This window comes from Borostomias antarcticus (genome assembly GCF_949987555.1).
Source record: "Borostomias antarcticus genome assembly, contig: scaffold_62, whole genome shotgun sequence".
Lineage (NCBI taxonomy): Eukaryota > Metazoa > Chordata > Actinopteri > Stomiiformes > Stomiidae > Borostomias > Borostomias antarcticus.
In genome coordinates this window covers 541658-560914 of record NW_028176112.1, presented here as the reverse complement: position 1 = coordinate 560914, position 19257 = coordinate 541658, and the positions used below count along the sequence as shown (strand labels likewise).

General features: G+C 45.5%; 2 protein-coding genes and 1 pseudogene across 3 annotated transcripts in view; 2 read left to right on the top strand and 1 right to left on the bottom strand.

Annotated features, from left to right (window-relative positions):
- The window catches only part of LOC311328820 (mitochondrial adenyl nucleotide antiporter SLC25A24-like), a gene marked incomplete at both ends in the record, with an annotated part of 358532 nt that overhangs the window by 47129 nt on the left and 292146 nt on the right, over nucleotides 1-19257 (top strand). The gene's annotated exons all lie outside the window — the stretch shown is intronic.
- LOC311328807 (mast cell protease 1A-like) lies at nucleotides 8905-12886 on the top strand (the record flags this gene model as incomplete). Its single annotated transcript, XM_084462717.1, has 8 exons — nucleotides 8905-8956; nucleotides 9343-9496; nucleotides 9622-9748; nucleotides 10196-10216; nucleotides 10674-10781; nucleotides 11061-11315; nucleotides 11891-12017; nucleotides 12834-12886. The coding sequence occupies 8 exons, from the start codon at nucleotides 8905-8907 to the stop codon at nucleotides 12884-12886; spliced, it is 897 nt and encodes a 298-aa protein (XP_084318843.1).
- LOC311328806 (roundabout homolog 2-like) overlaps nucleotides 14832-19257 on the bottom strand; it is a 55765-nt pseudogene continuing 51339 nt past the window's right edge. Inside the window, exons 22-23 of the transcript in view lie at nucleotides 15561-15857; nucleotides 14832-14922 (exon numbers count right to left, since the gene is read on the bottom strand). The product of the transcript in view is annotated as a roundabout homolog 2-like (transcript). The remainder of the gene's footprint in view (nucleotides 14923-15560; nucleotides 15858-19257) is intronic.

Here is a 19257-nt window from a genome sequence, read left to right as displayed (position 1 = left end):
CAGCGTATCAGAGGCGCGTGTATTTGCGGTCCCTCCAGACTATCTCTAGCCATTTGCAGTTGTTCCAAATTAACCTTAGCCTCAGATATAGCTCTAGCCAAATCTTCCTTATACCTCGTAGAAAGCGGCGAAATGAGAGAAGGGGCGTGGCTAATGGCGGGAGCATGAAGATGGGGAAGAACAGCCTGGTTGGGTGTGAGCACGGAGCAACGAGTCGAGGGGGGATCTAATTTTAAATCAGAGTTATTCTGCTGGGGAAATGGCGGAGAGACTGTTTGCTGAATCTCCTTATCTTTCCTTCCTGACCTAAAAACCCGCTCTCGTGCTACTCTCTCCCAAATCTTAAAAACAGACCAGTCTATAGTATTAACAGGCTTTTCCCTTAACCTAGACATCTCAACCACCTCTAGCTGAGCCCGAATCTTAGCTAAAAAATGTAACACTAAATGTCAGATATGGATGTAAGAAATCGAAAATGCTTTAGCACATAACGAAAATCTGCCAACAAACGCTCGCAGAATAATGCTTGAGCGCAACAATCTCCTCAGGCTAGACACGTTTAGCAGTAGAATTCTGTGACTTCCTCTAGCATATTTTAGTAGCCGGGGTTACAGGGACACCTAGTGGTGATCCCAAAATGTTGCATGTATGACCCGGAAGTTGTCTTTGGCAGCGCGGGGAAATTTAAAGAAACAAATCCCTAAATAACCACGACGCAGCCCAAAACCCCAAAACAGCAATGAAAGGAAACCTTATGGTTAACTCACGGCGGGAAAGAATACAATTTCGAAAGAAACACACATTAAGACATTAAATTCGCTTAGTACTCACTCAGTCAGGAATCTCTTTGTTCTCCCTCTGGCTCAAGGCGGATCACCGGGAGTTGTTTTCCGGCGTCTCCTAGGCAACCAGTTAGCTAGCCTACTGGGAATCTAGCAGAATTTTAACAGTCTAAAAAAGGGTACAAAACAATACTTTAAAATACTTTACCTGGATCCATGGCGCGCGTAACAAACATACAATCAAGAGCCGAGGCTCAAAAATGCAATCAAAAATCCCACTGAGCCGGCGAAAAATAGCGCTTAGACAAACACAACACAACCCCGTTCGGGGACAAAAAACAGACACTCCGGAGATTAGCTGGTAATCGCACTCACTGCGAACTTCAACCCATTTGGAAATCGCACTCACTGCGAACTTCAACCCTGTGGAAATCGCACTATCTGCGAACTTCAACCCTGTGGAAATCGCACTCACTGCGAACTTCAACCCTGTGGAAATCGCACTATCTGCGAACTTCAACAGGTTCCCTTTTGTGCTAATTCTGGAACATCGAACTAAAGCAACCCAAAACGTTATCCTAGAAGTGCACTCTCACTTCTTAACTACAGCCGAGCCGACAAACAATCTAAACTGTAGTCTACATCAACTGTAAGGGAGCGAGTCCCTAACCCAAAATTACACCTCTTCTGAAGAGATCCCCCGGTAGCCTAAACAAGGACGAAGTCAAAACGACAATACGATATAAATATGTATATTGCTGTTCACATCTCCTTGGATAGTTACTTACTTAATACCCACGCTGGGGTTTCCTGTTTTCAACCAATCCAGACCAACACAACTGAACCAAATCAAGGCAAATACAACTCAGAACCACAAGAGGGTTCGTTTAAACGTACCTGTGAGCCTCAGGAATCCAGTGGCAGAACTGAGGAAATAATCTCGGCTAGCGCTCTGGCGCAAGAGAGAAAATTGATTTTCCAAGCCCATATGGACCGACACGTCTGTCGATCAGTCCTATCCACTGGAATCCCGGCAACACGCAGGTAGTCCTCCCAGATCATCCGCGTCGCCAAACTGTGATCGTATTTTAGACTTGTCTAGTCCAAAGATTTACCAAGATACGTTCAAAAGGTTGAGTCTGGTTTATTGAATGAAATCAAATACTTGCGCAAGGACTTCCTGAACAACGCAAACAAAGGTGGTTTGTCAGAGAAGTGAAGTCAGTCACTTCTGGCTGTGGCTTATGTACAGTCCAAAACAAAGGTACAGTGTTTCCAGGATGTGATTGGCTACTGCATTGTACATGAATGTGAAATGGCAGGCGTGGCCAAGAGCACAGACATGTGACAACAAAGAAAACAAAAGTCTGAATGAGGACGAGGAAGACCAAGGTGGGGCCCCTCCGACCTAAACAAAGAGATGAGGAAGAGCTATGCAGAGTGTGTTCACAATTACAAAAGAGGGAGAGCTGAGGTGTTTTACATTAGACTGAAACTGGGGTTTGCAAGGGACTTGGGGGGAGGTGATAAATTACAAAGACAAAGGCTAAGGTGTTTGGATGTAAATTCCTGGACACTCTCAATGGGAGTCCCGGGAGCGAGGCATTCACGTTAGGCGTCCGTGGGTAGGCGTGGGTCGTTCCCACCGTCCTCGCTCGTAGCTCCGCGATGGTAGGCTGGTCCGTTGCGCTGTGGGCAAGAGGAGGGGAAAGGCAGAATCAGCCGCCGGACACACTACAGTCCCAAACACTGGCGTTGCTCAATTCGCACACGAGCAGTGGTAAGCAAGACTTCCCTTTGCTGTGGTGAATTGAGGGCGTTGTATGCTGAATCTCTCGCCGATCACCCCGCTGCACGGTCGGCTGGCCCAGTCCGGTGCGCGCTGTGGTCCAGGAGGGAAAAGGGCAGACTCAGTCGTAGCCAAAGTTAACACATCCGATATAGACAGATACGTGTGCTATCACGCCAGCAATGGGGTTGATCACTTTCCTTTACTGCGTAAAATGCGTGCGTTGTATCTCAATCTCCGGTGCGGTTCGGTGTAGGATGGTAGACCCGTCCCCGTCATTCGAGTCCTCGGGTACGTGGAAGAAACGTCAGCTCACGGTAGAACGGAAGCACCGGCATTTGTACTCTCCCAATCATGGGGGTGATTGAGAACACCTGTGGAGAAGCAGGTAGACGTGCACACACACTCATTCACACAACTCCACTCTGACACACCCACTCATTCATACCAGTCATTCTACCCCGCTTCATAAGCCTGTCAACTCAACTGTCTTGAAGCCGTCCTATATGTGGTTTAGGTATTTACTATAATTTAAATTTATTTTGGTTCACTGTTTCTCCAGTGTGGAGATCTGCAGGGAGAAATCGCAAAGAAGGCGAAGTGCATAAAAGCAATGGAGGCAAAGGTGAGAATTAGGGATGTGCACGGTTAACCGATTTCTCGAGTACCCGAGTAGGCAATCTGCTAGTCGGAAAATAAATACTACTCGGTTAATCTAAAGGCTATACAATATGGCATGTTTGGCCGTGAAAGCGCGCATTTCTGAGCGCCTGTGCCCTTTTTCAATTGTTACCAAAGAGGATAGAGCGTTGGCGGCTGCCTGGAGAAAAGCGCTGTATACGGAGCGCTCAGGCGTTTTGAAAACATTGCCATCTCAACTTTTCAGAAAGGTGCTGCCAACGTCACTGCGGCTCTTTCAGGCAACCAATGATCAGATATTAGATAGGGCATGACTCGTCAGCTGTCTGGGGATCCCGGGGGAACCCCCTGATCAGATATTAGGTAGGGCATGACTCGTCAGCTGTCTGGGAATCCCGGGGGAACCCCTGCCTGGCTATTAAACGGAATATCTGAAAGTGCACCGATCGTAAAAATAATAAATGCAGCCAGTTGTCAGGGGCAGTGATGACTGATTACTAGTTGATTACTGTCTAGCCAGCTAACTGGTTACGTTTTAAAAGCTATATTTATTTACATGGACACAGTTCTTGGGTGCAAAGTTACGTGGTCACAAAAACTAGCAATAATTAGCCCATGGGCTTGCTAATGCTAGCTGTCCATGGTTCGGTTTTCCATACTGTTAAGCATTTTCGGATCAAACTACACCGTGGTTTTGCATAGTGTTAAAGCATTTTATGGATCGAGCCTCGGACTTCCAAACCTGTTACAGCGTAGGTAGCCTATGAGAGAACTATAGACTTAAGCCTATATACAGTATATGCCACTTCATTTGTTTTGTTTTGACAATTAAACGCTGGTACCGGGTCTCTGGTTTTGTTTATCTGTATACTGTGCATAGTAGGCAGTGGTGTGAGTGAACTTTGTACTCTGGCTCCAGGCAGCACTCCCATCATTTAGCGGTAGGCTAATCATGTTGTTAATGAGCCCTGAGGTGGTGCTGAAAAAGACAGCGAGTACCAGCACAGGTCCATGTGCCTATAGCCTACTCCTATAGTTTTCCAGCCTGCTATACATACATATTGAATGAATAGGCCTGTTGTTCAATAAATCTATTTAGTTTTGCATGGACATTTCTCTAATGAAGGCTTGACGCCAAAACATCCATTATTGTCCAATAAATTGGAAATAGGCAGTGAGTGCCGCGGTGCTTTTTAGATAACGCTAAAAATTAATTCACTTGTTATCCGGCATCGGCAGTAAAGGCTTGGTTTAATACTTAATTTATATTAGTAAATTGGTTGCATATTGTAGGCTAGGCTTAGAGTTTTCAGAGTAGCCTAACGATAGGCTTAATAGGCTATGAGCTGGGCAGTGCATCCACATTAAAAGGCTGCGTTTTTCGATTCCGATAGCTTCATGAAAACCTATGGGTTATTCAATCTGATGATAAGTAATGCATCCAACCACACATCAGCTTTTAAATATGTTTATTTGCAAGGGCATGGACGAGACATGAAAGCACCGCCACGGTAATAACGGCGGAAAAAAACGTATTCCCCTCCGAGGGGGCCGGGGTTCAATGCGCTCTGTCTGGACGGTATCTTTTTTTGAGTAATCTTTTTTTTGAGTAATCGGTTACTCGAGTAGGATCAGGTTAGGTTACTCGGTTTTAAAATTAGTCGAAATTCCCATCCCTAGTGAGAATGGCTGTTACAGTTCATAATGAAGAACTGTTTTCCCTCATACTGTACTGTACCTGTCTCTCTCCAGCTCTCCCACCTGAAGACCAAGTTGGAGGCTAAAGCCACATCCCTGGAGGAATGTCAGAAAAAGGTGTGTAGTAGGACATGGAGACATGTGTGTTACACTTTGTGTAGTAGGGCTGTCAAAAGTGCCATGAAATTGAGCTCGAATATATTCAAATTATTTTTTTCTTTTTCATGAATATAATAACCTAATAAAATAACCCTTGACTGTAATATTGTACTGTGAACACTGTTACCCCTCGCTGAGGTGTTAACTTTCATCTTTCGATAAGGTGCTTGGTCTGGATTATTGGATTATTGCCCGTAAATAAATTGTAGCCTATAAATGTTCTGTTATTAATGTAAATCGCTGCATACTATTTGATAAATAATATTTATTAATATTACAATATTTGAACTCTCAAATTTAGGTTCTAACTTCTTTTAAAAAAAAAAAAGATTTTCTTTTGACAGGCCTATTGTGTAGGAATGCCATATAGAAAATATTTCCTGTTTTCAGACTAAAATGCTCAATAAACAGATAGTCAAAGAGATGGAAAAGTCTGGTCTGCTTGAGAATGAGGTATGTGATTTTATTCATTCTCACAAGTATAATGCGTCATGGTGTAGAGACATGCAATATGCTCGTCCAACGATGTGTGCCTGCCTGCAACTTTTTACTGTTGTCCATTTTAGATCCACCAACTTCAAGAAGAAGCAGCAAATCTTCAGCGATCGGATGAGGAGAAACGGCAAGAACTGCTTGATGATGCTGCAGTCAAATCAGCCTCTGAAACACAACTGCAGGAAGAGGTTATTCATTTAAAACTGATACAACTGTACCCTCACTTCTAATGCTTTTTCAGCATTGTTTGATGTGGCATTAATACTTGTACACATAATGTACAGGTTCAAAAGCTGAAGCTTAAAGCTGCAGAAGCCATCAAGAGTAAGGACAACACAGAGATTCAAGTGCCAGCACAAGATTGCAGACATGGTTGCCTTGATGGAAAAGCACAAGGTGAGATTATCCCCAAACATATATCCAATCCATAGATGCGTGTTTATTAATGGTTTATTGTGTTGGTATCAGAATCAATATGACAAAATGGTTGAAGAGAAGGATGCAGAGCTGGATGAGAAAAGGATGGGCAAAATGGAGGCAGATTCCAGTAGAACAGCACTGGTATGATCATGACAGTATACTGTAAAGTAGCCATGGACAAATCAAAAACATACAACCACAACATGATGGCGGGACACATCAATTGTTCTATGAGTAAGTGCAACAGAGATACTGTATAAACTTGTCCTTAGGAGTTGGAGCTATCACAGAGCAAGAGAGAAAATGATAATTTGAAGGAACAACTGGAGAAAGAAATGAAGGACAGGGTAAGAGCTCATCTTTCATTTTCAAGCACATATGATTTCAATCCTTTGATTAGTACATTTTAATTTTCATAATTCAATCATGTCCTATTTAACCATCACTTGTACTGTAATTTGTGATATTAGGAGAAGTTAATACAGAATATAACAAAACTGAAAGAAGAAATTACATATAAGAAAATGAACCAACAGCTTGAGACACAGAGTAGACAGGTAATCATCACAGATGCTCAGAAACAATCCAGTGTCAATGTGAAGGGATCTTTCTATCTAACACTCTTTATTCAACACTTAGCTGCTCGCACCAACTGCAGATTCAGAAGTGAGATGTTCTGATACCTCAAAAGAATCATCCATTAAGAGGCACATGTTTGATTTTTCCAAGACAAAGCAGAAAACCCCATCCCAAAGCTTGGATAAAACAGTGGCTTATACTCCAAAAGTCAAGGTGGGTATAAAGTATATACTTGTTCTTTGTAATTAAAATACTATAGTGTTCCATTTGCCTTGTGATCACAGTAGTATTGATAAAATAAAATACTAACTGGTAATGCTTGTTGTCAAGAAAACTGTAAATGAGGACCTCAAAACTCCATCCTGGAGTTCCAGCAACAAGGTTGGCACAACGTCACAAATCAAGGTAACTGATTCACTCACCTATTCATTTGCAGTACGGATTATGTATTTGATCTCCCTCTGTCTTCTGTTTTGTTGAGTGCACATCCCTGATTTTCTTTGCAGTTATACAGAATAAGAACACCACCCTCACCAACTCACAGGTGTGTGCCTTGGAAGAGAGCCACTCTGGAGCTTGATCCAAAGTCTGACAGTTCCGAGCATACTGACCTGCTGGTAAATACTGCCAGCATGTACTTAATTATTATTATCCCCACTCGTGTACTCGTACCACTCGACCCTACCCACAGTTCGCTCAGGAATTCGGAGACAAGATGGCAGCTCCCTGTGTAACCAAGTGAAACTTAAAATACTGTTTTATTAGTACTTCTAATTTAAATCATGGTAAACAAAGCTAGCTAATGTCCATCTTTGTTCTAAGCTGTTGTTGTGTCTATTTAACGTGACTACTTCTGGGGTCATGTCTCTCCCACCCCACCACTTCCCAGCCAAGAACACAGCATCACACACTGTTTCTCAATACACTAACCCATGACTTGAACTCCAACACTACAACTTATCACAGTCCAATACTACAGTGTATGAATGTTTATCCAGTATGCCATCTTGAACACTAATTCTCATCTTCTCAATGACAGAGCTTTTCAGTTGCTCCTGAGCCATTGCTAAGCAGCCACCAGAGGGCAGGATCTGCCTCTGCACCACAGCAGACTAAAGCAGACACCTTCAAGAAGGTAAAAGGGAGCAATGGGAATCTGCTTATCTGACACAGATTATTATAGTTTGAGAAGTTATTCAGTGCCTGCTTATGTTGCTGTGATATGCAAATTTACTTTAAAAAGTAGACAATGGCATGATGTGTGCAATTTCTGAATACAAGTCTCTCCCCCTGCCCTCTCTCCTTTGGCCTGTGCTTCTGACTCCATTTTAGATCCAGAGCCCTGCCATTTACAAGTCACCTAGGAATGCCAAAAAACTAGCTGCCATGAAGAGGATGCGGGATGCTGGCTGGACCATGGTCGCCAACAAAAAGAAGAAAGACACTGAGAACATCTTTGCATAGAGAATATTATATTTAGCAGTCATGTCATAGCTTATTGCTTAAATACAGCTGTTGCTGAAAACTGAGTTTACAAGTGAGAGCTTTGAAATTTAAATCGTATGTTTAGAAAAAAGTTATGTTGCTGTGTAGTCACTACTACTGTACTTACATAGTGTCAACTTGTAATTGTAATTTATCTATAGAGGCAGCATATAGGCCCATCATATTTTCTGTTTGGTATAAATTGTAAACATTTATTTTAAAGTAGTGAATTAAAACAAGTGATTAAAATAGTTTTAAACTCAAGAGATTTTAACTTATTGCAGGACAAAAAATATGTAATGAGAAAAACATTTAGAACAAGCACCAAGAGTTACTAAACACCTCAAGTTCTGGACTCTGGATTTAGAAAGTAGGCTACATGGCCTCCTGAGTAGAATATACTATAATATTACTATACAAAGCAAAATTGTATGTGCAAAGCAAAATGTAGGCTACCAAGTGCCAGGAGCAGTGGGCAGCCGTGTCAGTGGGGCCTGGAGACCAAGTCCAAGTGTTCAGGACTGAAGAGTATGCAAATGTACTAAATAATAATAATAATATACAATTGTAAACTATGACAGGGTGTTGATTCGTACCACACACTATGCTCAGTCACTTTACATGACTCATTCTGTACACCTCACTCTCTTTCCCATGAACTGATTTGGGACGTTGTAGACATGTTTCAACAGCCAGTCGCAATCAGACAGTATCTTTTGCAACACGTGTGGCTACAAAGCCACATGAGCATGTCTGAAACACTTCATGAAGCAACATGGAGGACAGGACAGGAACAGACGGAGGCTAGGGTCCTATAAAAGACCAGCATGTCAATAGCACCGCAGGACTAAAGAAAGCATGGCGATCTGCTTGGTGGTCCTACACACGCTGCTGTTCCTGGTTCTGGACGGTAAGATCCAACCTACCAGACTGATTCTGTCCATGTGTCTGCTTCTCGTTAGCCTCGTAAAACCGTCCTGATCTCACAAGCTTACATTCTGTTTCTCAACACAAGTCGGCGCCAGCAAAAATGATCTGTAGCAAAACAGAATGTAAGCTTGCGAGATCCGGATGATTTTTACAAAGCTCATGCCTTCAGTACAGAAGAGTGAGCCGTTTGTGTATGTGATATTGGTCAAACTGAAAATACAAAACAATAACAAACTGCTGTTGAGCTCTACACTCTCTTAACATGCTCCTGTGGCTTTGTGTTGATTCATAGTCTAACACAGGAGCCACAAAACTTTATTGACACACTGTGATGCTGACATCTGTGCCCCTCCTGTGTCTGGGCAGGCACGGCTGCCTCCAGGGTGGGTATAGTGGGGGACCGGGAGGCAAAGCCCCACTCCCGTCCCTACATGGCCTCCCTACAGGTCAGAGGCAGACACTTCTGTGGGGGGGTCCTGATCCGGGAAGACTTTGTCCTCACAGCTGCACACTGCTTTGGGTAGGCAATTACACTCCAGCTATACTGTAGAATAGAGTATAATCTATTTATCTATCTATTTATCTATCTATCTATTTTTGCATCTCTCTCCATTATCTGTTCATCCTCTCCCCCGTTCCCAGGAGAGTCCAGGTGGTTCTGGGGGCCCACTCTCTCTCTAGCAGGGAGCCCTCCAAACAGGAGTTAGTCGTCCAGCGCTACATACGCCACCCTGCCTACGACGGCAACGATAAAGACCTAATGCTTCTCAAGGTGAGGCACTCACATCCACGGCTGTGCTCACAACACCAACTCTAACAGGTTCCATTCCCGCAGGGCGCTGTTTATACCAACCTACAGTATTGCAATATGTAGAAGGACATATGGAAATAGGCCAGGCCCAATCAGTGTTGGGAGTAACTGATTACAAAGTAACGGATTACTGTAGTCAGAATACTTTTTTTCCAGTAACTTAATGTAAGGGATTACATTTGAATTTTCAGTAATCAGATTACAGTTACTGACCTAATAAAAGTGTGATTATTTCGAGCTACTTTCATGTGCGCCTGCTCCCTTTCATTTGGTTCATATGCACATGCGGCCTCTGCAGTCATGGCTGAACTGACTGTTTATGTCATCAGAGTTGAGATGTGCTAAGAGTGCTGGTATAGGATCAGAGTCTTGTGTCTATTATGATCTAAAATGCAAAACTGATCCTAGATCAGCACTTCTATGATTCGGGTAAGGAATGATGAATGTGGGGCGGCTGTAGCTCAGGAGGTAGAGCTGGTCGTAGGGTTGGCGGTTCCAATCCCGGCTTCTCCTGATGACATGTCGAAGTGTCCTTGGGCAAGACACTGAACCCCAAATTGCCCCCAACGACCACGCTAGCACCTTGCATGGCAGCTGCCACCATTGCTGTGTGTGTGTGTGTGTGAAGTGAGAGGCCTTCATTGTAAAGCGCTTTGGATAAACGTGCTACAGTATATATGTGCTGTCCATTTACCATCTGGTTTTAGAAAGTAACTCAAAAGTAATTAGTAATCTGATTAATTTTCACAGAGAGTAATTAGTAAAGTAATCCAATTAGAATTTAGAAAAAGTAATCAGTAACTTTAAAGTAACTTGTCCAATACATGCTAAGTGTTTTATATACAGTATACAATGTGTGTGCCGTTGTGATATGTGGTACAATCAGTGGTTGTGTGCAAGTGGTGCAAAGGGTCTAGAGTCAGTGGGGGTCGGCATCGGCGTCATGGGGGGACATGAGTGTTGGCGTGCCGACATGACCAGAAGCACTGAAACAGTGAGAGCTCTCCTAGTAGTGGTGCTACTAAGTATTCAACCCCCAAAGTACAAGATCCAGATCAAAAAGAAAGAATAGTCCTGCACACACATGTCCTCCAGCAAAATGTATTTGTGTCGAAATGTGTCTCGTCTTGAGAAAGGTCTTTGACCAAAACGTTGACGAAACATGAAAGGGGAAATGTATTTTGGATCTGCGCCAACGTGACCAGGTTTTACTCTATATAGAGGCATAGTGATCTTTCCTGTCTGAGTCTCTGTGCCTCTGTCTCCCTGCCAGCTGGCTGGCCGTGCCAACCTGACCAGGGAGGTCCAGCTGATTCCTCTGATGCGGGAGCCGGTGGCACCAGGGAGCGTTTGCAGCACGGCCGGCTGGGGAGACGTGGGGGACAACAACACCTACCCAGACCGCCTACAGGAAGTCAATGCCAACATCCTGTACACCAGGACATGCAGGAAGAAGTGGCGCATCATCACCATCACCCAAAACATGTTGTGCGCTACGGGACCCAGAGCATTCCAGGGGTTCTGCTCGGTATGGCGGTACACACAAAAAAAGTGCTTTATAAAACCATTTGTAGCAGCAGTAGACCCCTCTGAAGGTTCCAAATAGAGCATAAGGATCCAAACAAGGTTATTATAAACATTTTAGTTAAAGGACAATGCTCGTTTTTGACAACCGGGACCTTATTTACGACATATTATAAGACGTTTCACTCACCGAGATCACTTTGGTGTAGTTCGGAGGCATGTAGAAGAAATGTAAAATCCAGCGCGAGCCAGTATATCCATGTAATGGCGGTGGTCGGGGCACTTAGAATGCAGTTTCTAAAAATCTATTTTCTGCCGCTAAACGGTTGTTTTCATCAATCTGTCTTGATGAATCGCTAGTTGTGCTTACATAGAGCATAGGCCTGTTGTGGTTTTTCACATGCCTCTGTAATATGATCTTTAGAAACGTCTTTAGACATGAAAAAGCTTCCTCACTTGCTCCAGCACGCATGCGCACAGCGTGCTGGAGCAACGATTGCGCGCTGTGCGCATGCGTTCTGGAGCAAGTGAGGAAGCCATTTCGTTGTGTGGTGTGTAACCGTATTGTGTGTGTTGCAGGCTGACTCAGGGGGCCCTCTGGTGTGTAACGGCATGTCTGCAGGCGTGGTGTCCTTCTCTGGGCGGAGGTGTGCCGACCCCCTAACCCCTGGAAGATATTTGGTGGCTGTGCCCCTGCAGGGCCTCAGTACAGTACTACTGTACATATTTGAACGCCAACGCCGTAACCAGAGTGTGCGTGGGAGGGACAGAAGGTTGGTCACCGAGGCGTCTCGGAGCAGGAGCGCCGCGAATAATGTCACCTTGAACACGCTCTGTACCGCTGGCTTTACACGTGTCACAGGTTTTAGACGTGTCACAGCGCCTGTATCCGGTTGAGCGTGTAACAGGTCGGTTCCCCCAAACAAAGCCAAGCCCCTAAAAATCCCTTGAACAGAAGGAAGGAACCATCAGTGATATAGTAGCGTTTCCGGCGTCGAACATGTGCATATTTCAGCATTATTTACATAAACGGATAATCTCCTCTTTAGGGAACATCATGAAAAGATGTTGATCTATTTTGGTTATTCCGGGGGAGGGGCGGCGGTTTGATCATCGCTCTGCACCAGTAGGTCCTGATGTGTCTCAGTCTGAGCCAATCAGCTCTGTCTTCTCTGAGTCTGAGCTCATCGGAACCCCGAGACTCACTCTTCCTCACCCTGGTAGGGGACACTGAGCACACACACACACACACACACACACACACACACACACACACACACACACACACACACACACACACACACACACACACACACACACACACACACCTGCAGCTCTATCCCCAGTTTCTAAGTCTGTTATAGGGAGGGACTGAGCACTGCAGACAACGGGCCTATGAGGGGCTGGCTCCGCCCCCCACCCCCACCCTAACCCCGCCCCCCACCCGCCCCCTGACCCCGCCCTCCCCTGCCGCTGTCTCCTGTTGACTAAACTGTCACTCTCCGGTTGCTTGGGCGCACAGGGGTCTCCCAGGGGCCATCTGAGACCGGCTCACTGACCTACTCAAACCCGTGACAGGAGAAAGTAGGTAAACACAGCTTGCGGAGAACATCAGCAAACATGAATTCAACACCTCCCAACACTCGCCCGGCTCCCTAACGAGGTTTGACGAAAATGAGTTTGCAAAAGTTATTTCTCTAATTACGTTTTAATGAAGTACGTTCATTCTGAATAATTGAATCTTTTATAACCCCAAAAATCCTCCTCCTCCTCTCAAGTTAGACTTCATTAGCCTATTCCACAGTGTTGTGTCACAGGCAGGCTGGCCCAGTTTACCGGCGTTACCATGCCGTTACCATGGCCGTTAACGCCCCCGGAAGCTCACGTTCCAGCTGACAGCTGAGTGGACTGAACGGTACGGCCGCAAGTGTTTTCACTGAGGAGGATTCAATGTTTTCTAAAAACTCAACTGTACTGTCCCCCTTTTAGTCTGACCCAGTAAGAGAGAGAGAGAGGAAGAGAGAGAGAGAGAGAGAGGGGCAGAAAGAGAGAGAGACAAAGAGAGAGAGGGTGGGAGAGAGAGAGAGGGACAGAAAGAGAGAGGGACAGAGAGAGAGAGGAAGAGAGAGAGAGAGGGAAAGAGAGAGAGAGAGGGAAAGAGAGAGAGAGAGGGACAGAGAGAGAGAGAGGAAGAGAGAGAGAGAGGGACGGAAAGAGAGAGGGACAAAGAGAGAGAAGGTGGGAGAGAGAGAGGGACAGAGAGAGAGAGGGACAGAGAGAGAGAGGGACAGAGAGAGAGAGGGACAGAGAGAGAGAGGGACAGAGAGAGAGAGAGGGTGGGAGAGAGAGAGGGACAGTGATAGAGAGAGGGGCAGAGAGAGAGAGAGGGACAGAGAGAGAGAGATGGACAGAGAGAGAGAGGGGCAGAGAGAGAGAGAGCGTGAGAAACGGCATAAGAGATGAGAGCAGCTATGCCCTTCACGGGCCTCCAGGGTGGAGCTGTCACCTGTCACTCACCACCGGAGGAGAGGGTTGGGGGGGGGGGGGGGTTGAGGTGAAGGCTCAGAGGGGAGGTCCGTCTCACCTGTGGGGGGTCTGACAGAGGAAGGAGCGGAGAAACCTCTCTTCTGACACTCACACTGACAAAGAGAGAGAGAGAGAGAGAGAAGGAGAGAGAGAGAGAGAGAAGGAGGGCTGGTTGGAGGCTCTTATTAATTACCCCTGTTGTATGCCCTTACAGTCTGGAGAGGTGCTCATTGTGTCTGGGTTGGACTGTCAGTCCTGCAGTCCCATCACTGGACACACACACACGCACACACGCACACACACACACACACACACACAAACAGCTCTTCAGTGGGGACTTTCTTCCCCCAGTGCTGGGCTCACACACACACACGCACGCACACACACACACACACACACACGCACACACACACACAGCTCTTCAGTGGGGACTTTTTCCCCCAGGCTTTGCTATTAGAATACAATGTTATTGATCTCTTCAACAGCGTTTTGTGATTTCGTGAGGTTCTAATCACTAAAACACAGTTTACGTAAGCAATGTTGAAATGCCAGTGAGTGTAACACCGTGTCCTAACTACACGCGACGCGAGCGAGCGTCAGCGACAAAATGCGTTCCATTGCTTTGTTTTCTGATGTTATGTCCTAACTGGACGCGAGCGACGCAGCGCGAAGCGGCGCGACGTTTTACCTGCCCTTTTGACGCTCGCCCTGTTCCTATTTTCCTCCTGTCGCTCGCGTTGACAGGCGTTCGTTCTTTATCTGTCTTCAGTTGGGAAAATAGACACATGACGTAACAGAACAGGAAATTTAACGGTTTCAGTTAGGACAGCAAGCATGCATGTCGCGTTCTGTTGCTCGCGTCGCAAGCAGTTAGGACAAGGGCTGCGTTCCGAATCGCCTACTACCCTACTATATAGTATGCCAAAACAGAATGTAGTATGTCCCAATACATAGTATGCCACATGCAGTATGGCAAAAGTACCAGGATGACCTATTACATCCGGTCGTATTTTGTCTCCTCTTTGTTCTGGTTCTGTGTCCCTGGCTTGTGTGGGCTGACTCCGCAGCCAGAGGAGGAGAATGTCCTGAGGGAAGAACGGTGATGTCATGTTCAAGAGATTCAGAGGACAGAAGGATACTGAGTACAAATATCCCCTTTATGTACTGTAATGTGATAACAGTAAATAATTCAGACTTCACAATTGGACCATACTGTATGTACAGTACATGTAAGCCAAACAAAGAATAATTAAAGATCCAACATTTATGATTTTCATAAGATTTAAACATTTCAATATTGCTATACTGCCATGATAAATCAAGAGGGATAAGTGATTGAGCTCCTCTGAAAGTCTTTGTAGACTTCTATTTGGCTCTGCTACAGTAATTATAATTATATTTATAATTTGGGGTCGGGTGGACACTAGCATAAAAAAACCCGTGGTTCAAAGTGTGCTTAGATCTAATCAGCAACATGGGACATTTTTCTTTGACCATATGTACCCAAACATACAAACTGTGAGATCAGACTGAATTTACCTTATTGCTATTCTGTAGGTGGCTCATGGCGCAGAGGTTAAATACTGCAGCTTTAATTCTAATGGCCAGTTAGGATTTTGTGTTATTTTATGTTATATGAAAGCACCACAAACCTTTGCCACAACTCTCTGAAGCAAAGCCCCCCCTGTGGACAGCATCAGCCCATTGGCTGGCATGGTATGACAGGCAGCCTTCACAGGCCTCCTTATTGTCGAACAGATCTGCGTTGGACTGGGTGACTTGTGAGGCCGGCCTGTAGCGAGCCAGTAGGTCAAAGTGCTGCAGCCGCGGGCTGTCGGTAGGGGGGCGTGCCTCCTCCTGGGGCAGAGTGCCTCCTTCTGTGGACTGCAGATTGTATGGCACGGCGTGGATCAGCTTCTCCTCTTTGGGGGCCAGGCCGGGGAGCTCCCCTCTGGTGCCATCCATCAGGTAGGTCCTGACTGGCAGAGGAGGGCACCAGTCCTCCTCGTCCTCATCAGGGCTACAGCATAGCCAGGTGGTAAACACACAGAGTTAGCTACTACTGCAGTGCTGGAGGAGCTATCAAGATCTGCATCAGTGAGTGTACAAAACACAGCGAACACAGTGCAAAACATGGTAAAACACTGAATAATCTTGGACAGTATTTCGCCATCAGAAAAACTCTTAGAGACTCTTAAAGTAAACAGATACGGGGTGGCACGTACTGTATCTCGAGAGGTACTGTAGAGCAGCTGGCTGGGGATCGTAATGTCCCCGGTTCGATCCCAGCTCCTGGCAATGTGCTAAATTGTCATTGAGCAAGACACTGAACCCCAAATTGCTCAAGGGTGGCACAGTAGCTCGGTGCATTACACAGAAGGTCCTGGGTTGGATTCCCGCATGGACTATCTCCCAGGCCTTTCTGTGTGGAGTTTGCATGTTCTCCCTGTGCTTACTCGGGTTTCCTCCAAATAGAACTCCAATATGAAAAATATACAGGAGAACAGATGCTCTTCAGTTCTGTCCCTGACCTTGGACTCGATCCCCGGGCGCCACTGATGAGGCTGCCCACTGCTCCTGGCTGCCCCTGGAGGAGGACAGCCTGAATGGGAGAAATGCAGAGGATAAATTCTACCGGCAACCGCAGATGTGTGTGTGTGTGTGTGTGTGTGTGTGGTGTGTAGTGTGTCGCCGCTCTTACATATTGTAGAATGATTATATAGGCAGTGTGGGGAGTTGAGAGAACAAAGAAGAACCAGCAAATTGTTTCTGGAGAGAGGAGCGACTTGGGTGATCTGTGTTGTCATAACCATGGAGATGTCGGGGCACATTTAATGAAGGATGTGTCATTGTAAATAGCAAGAGCTAATGCAGGCTGTCAGACGGTCACTAATGTCATTTCAAAAGACAAAGTCCACTCAGTCCTGCCGCCAGATACATCTACAATCTAATCTGTCACAACCAGTTAGAGTGAAGGCTGCTACACTACGAGTTTCCCCCACAGCCTGCAGACAAGACTGTTTTTCTAGGATAGCGTTTGTCCAGTTGTCACTCCCTCCCTCCCTCCCTCCCTCCCTCCCTCCCTCCCTCCCTCCCTCCCTCCCTCCGGTCAATGTTGACTTGCATTTCTCTGTTGGCACCACAAGAGGCAGTAGTCCCAGCACACCAAAATAAAGAAAGCCACCAAAATCAACCCACTGATCTCCACTGCACAAGTAGAGTAGCGGTGAAAGCATTGGACTCCCACCCGGTAGATCGGGGTTCAAGACCTGATGGGGATGATTTTACGGGACTACCCCAAACCTCCACAAGTTCATCCTTTCACTCCAACCTTTTCCCAGATAGCACACAGATATCAGCCCTCCATTGGAATCAGAGCAACAATTCACTGGAGTGTTTCTACTGGGGGGTGTTTAGAGGGGCACTGTTGTTAAACAGCTGAAAAATGTCTGCTGGCGAATCTGTGAGCGGATCATAGATTAGTCTTAGCCCTATGTTGCTAGCTATATAAGCGTTAGCTCTATGTTGCTAGCTATGGCTTTGGTAGAGATTTTATGGTGAATGGTCTGCACTTATATAGCGATTTTCCACCTTAGCGGCACTCAAAGCGCTATACAATGTCTTCTCATTCACGGCGGTAGCTGCCATGCAAGGTGCTAACCTGCTCATTGGGAGCAATTTGGGGTTAGGTGTCTTGCTCAAAGACACTTCGACATGTGGACAGTCGGAGCTGGGATTCGAACCACTGACCCTTCGATGGTTGAACGACCCGCTCTACCAACTGAGCTACAGCCGCCCCACCCCAGTATTTTGATAGCTTCTTCATAATATTATCATGTAATCTCTGGTTATATGCTATTGGCAGCTAAGAGTAACGTACTTTGTTTGATTTTTATGTTCATTACGTTCTGTTGTCCAAGTATGATTTAGTCCACGTTCTTGTTAGTTGGCTTCAAACGTCTATTACCGGTGATAGACTGCATTTACCGTTTTCGACCACAGGAGGGCAGCAACAGGCTTAGATAGACTGTGTTCTTTGTTCAGTTTCAATAGGCTCTTTGCACAAGCTCCACTACTTCCTGAAATTCTACAGGCATCCTTATTTCCTGTCCTATTATTGGATGGAAGTGATTAATCAGGTGTGCGGCGCACACACCTGATTAATCACTTCCGTCCAATGGTATAGGACAGGACTATGTTCCTGTGATCTGGAATAAATAAGTGTAGAGGTAGTGTTGTTTTCTCTTTCAATGTCTAGTTAATGGAGTAAACAGTTGTCGTTTCTTTTTGTCTTGACTTGGAAAGAATCTTCTGGAGAAAAATGCAGTTTAAACCAAATTTATTGAGCACGCCTATACAGGTCAAATTTCGGCAGAACTGAATTTCAACAAGGTGGCACCCGAGTTCATATACTTGGCTTCAGGCCAATGAGCACATGACAAACAATTTTGCATACGAGGGAGGTACATTTACAACTAGTCTTGTAATTGGTCAATAGGTGTCACTGGGCTATGCCCCCCTCCGGACTGGGGGCAGTCTTAGGGTTCTCCTGTGTCCTGCTTTGATCACCTGTAGACTTCCTGACTTCTTCTTCAGAGGTGCCATCTCTATTGTTCCTCAGGGGCAAAGGAATGTTGACTCAGGACAGGACAATATGTTGTCATCTAGATGATAAACTAATTAAGTTAACCAAGTTCCTACTGAATTGAAGTTTATTCATTATTCTTAGTAAATGATTACTACATGAGAGTAATCCAAATATATTGATGTAATACCGTATAAAAATATACTACATATCCCCCCTTCGAGGCGTCCTAACGCCTCGACACAAAACAACATTAAACATAAACAATCCCCAAAACACATACAAATAACCAAATCATCACACAACAACAAAGCAAATCGGGGGCCAGAGGTTACTAGCACTTAGCCCCACCGTAGGAGAACAGCCCTCAGCGCTGTCTCATCTCCTCGTCCCAAGCTGGAGCAATCTTCAGACATCAAACCCCCAGGCGTCGCAATCCTCTCTGACACCCAGAGAACAATGTCCGTAGCAAGATGGCAAGCTCACCCCGTCCGAAACAGGGAGAACGCTCCAGAAGTGTCCAAGAATGACCCTCAAGTCATCCGTGACTCCACACAGTTCATAGCTTCATGCTGGTGAGGGGCAACCACGCCTTGGTAGCCCACTAAATGCACTCCAGGATAGTCTGTAAACATCAACACAGAACTACACAGAAAACAGAACATCCTACAGACATAGACTAAACCTAAATTACTTCAAAACAGAACAATCTAACCAAGGAGACGTGTACACACACCTGAATCAAAAACACAGGTGAAATGTAGACGACCCCCTGCTGTCTGATTAAACAAGAAAACAATATACAGACAACAGATGACCGTCAGCCCCCAGGATG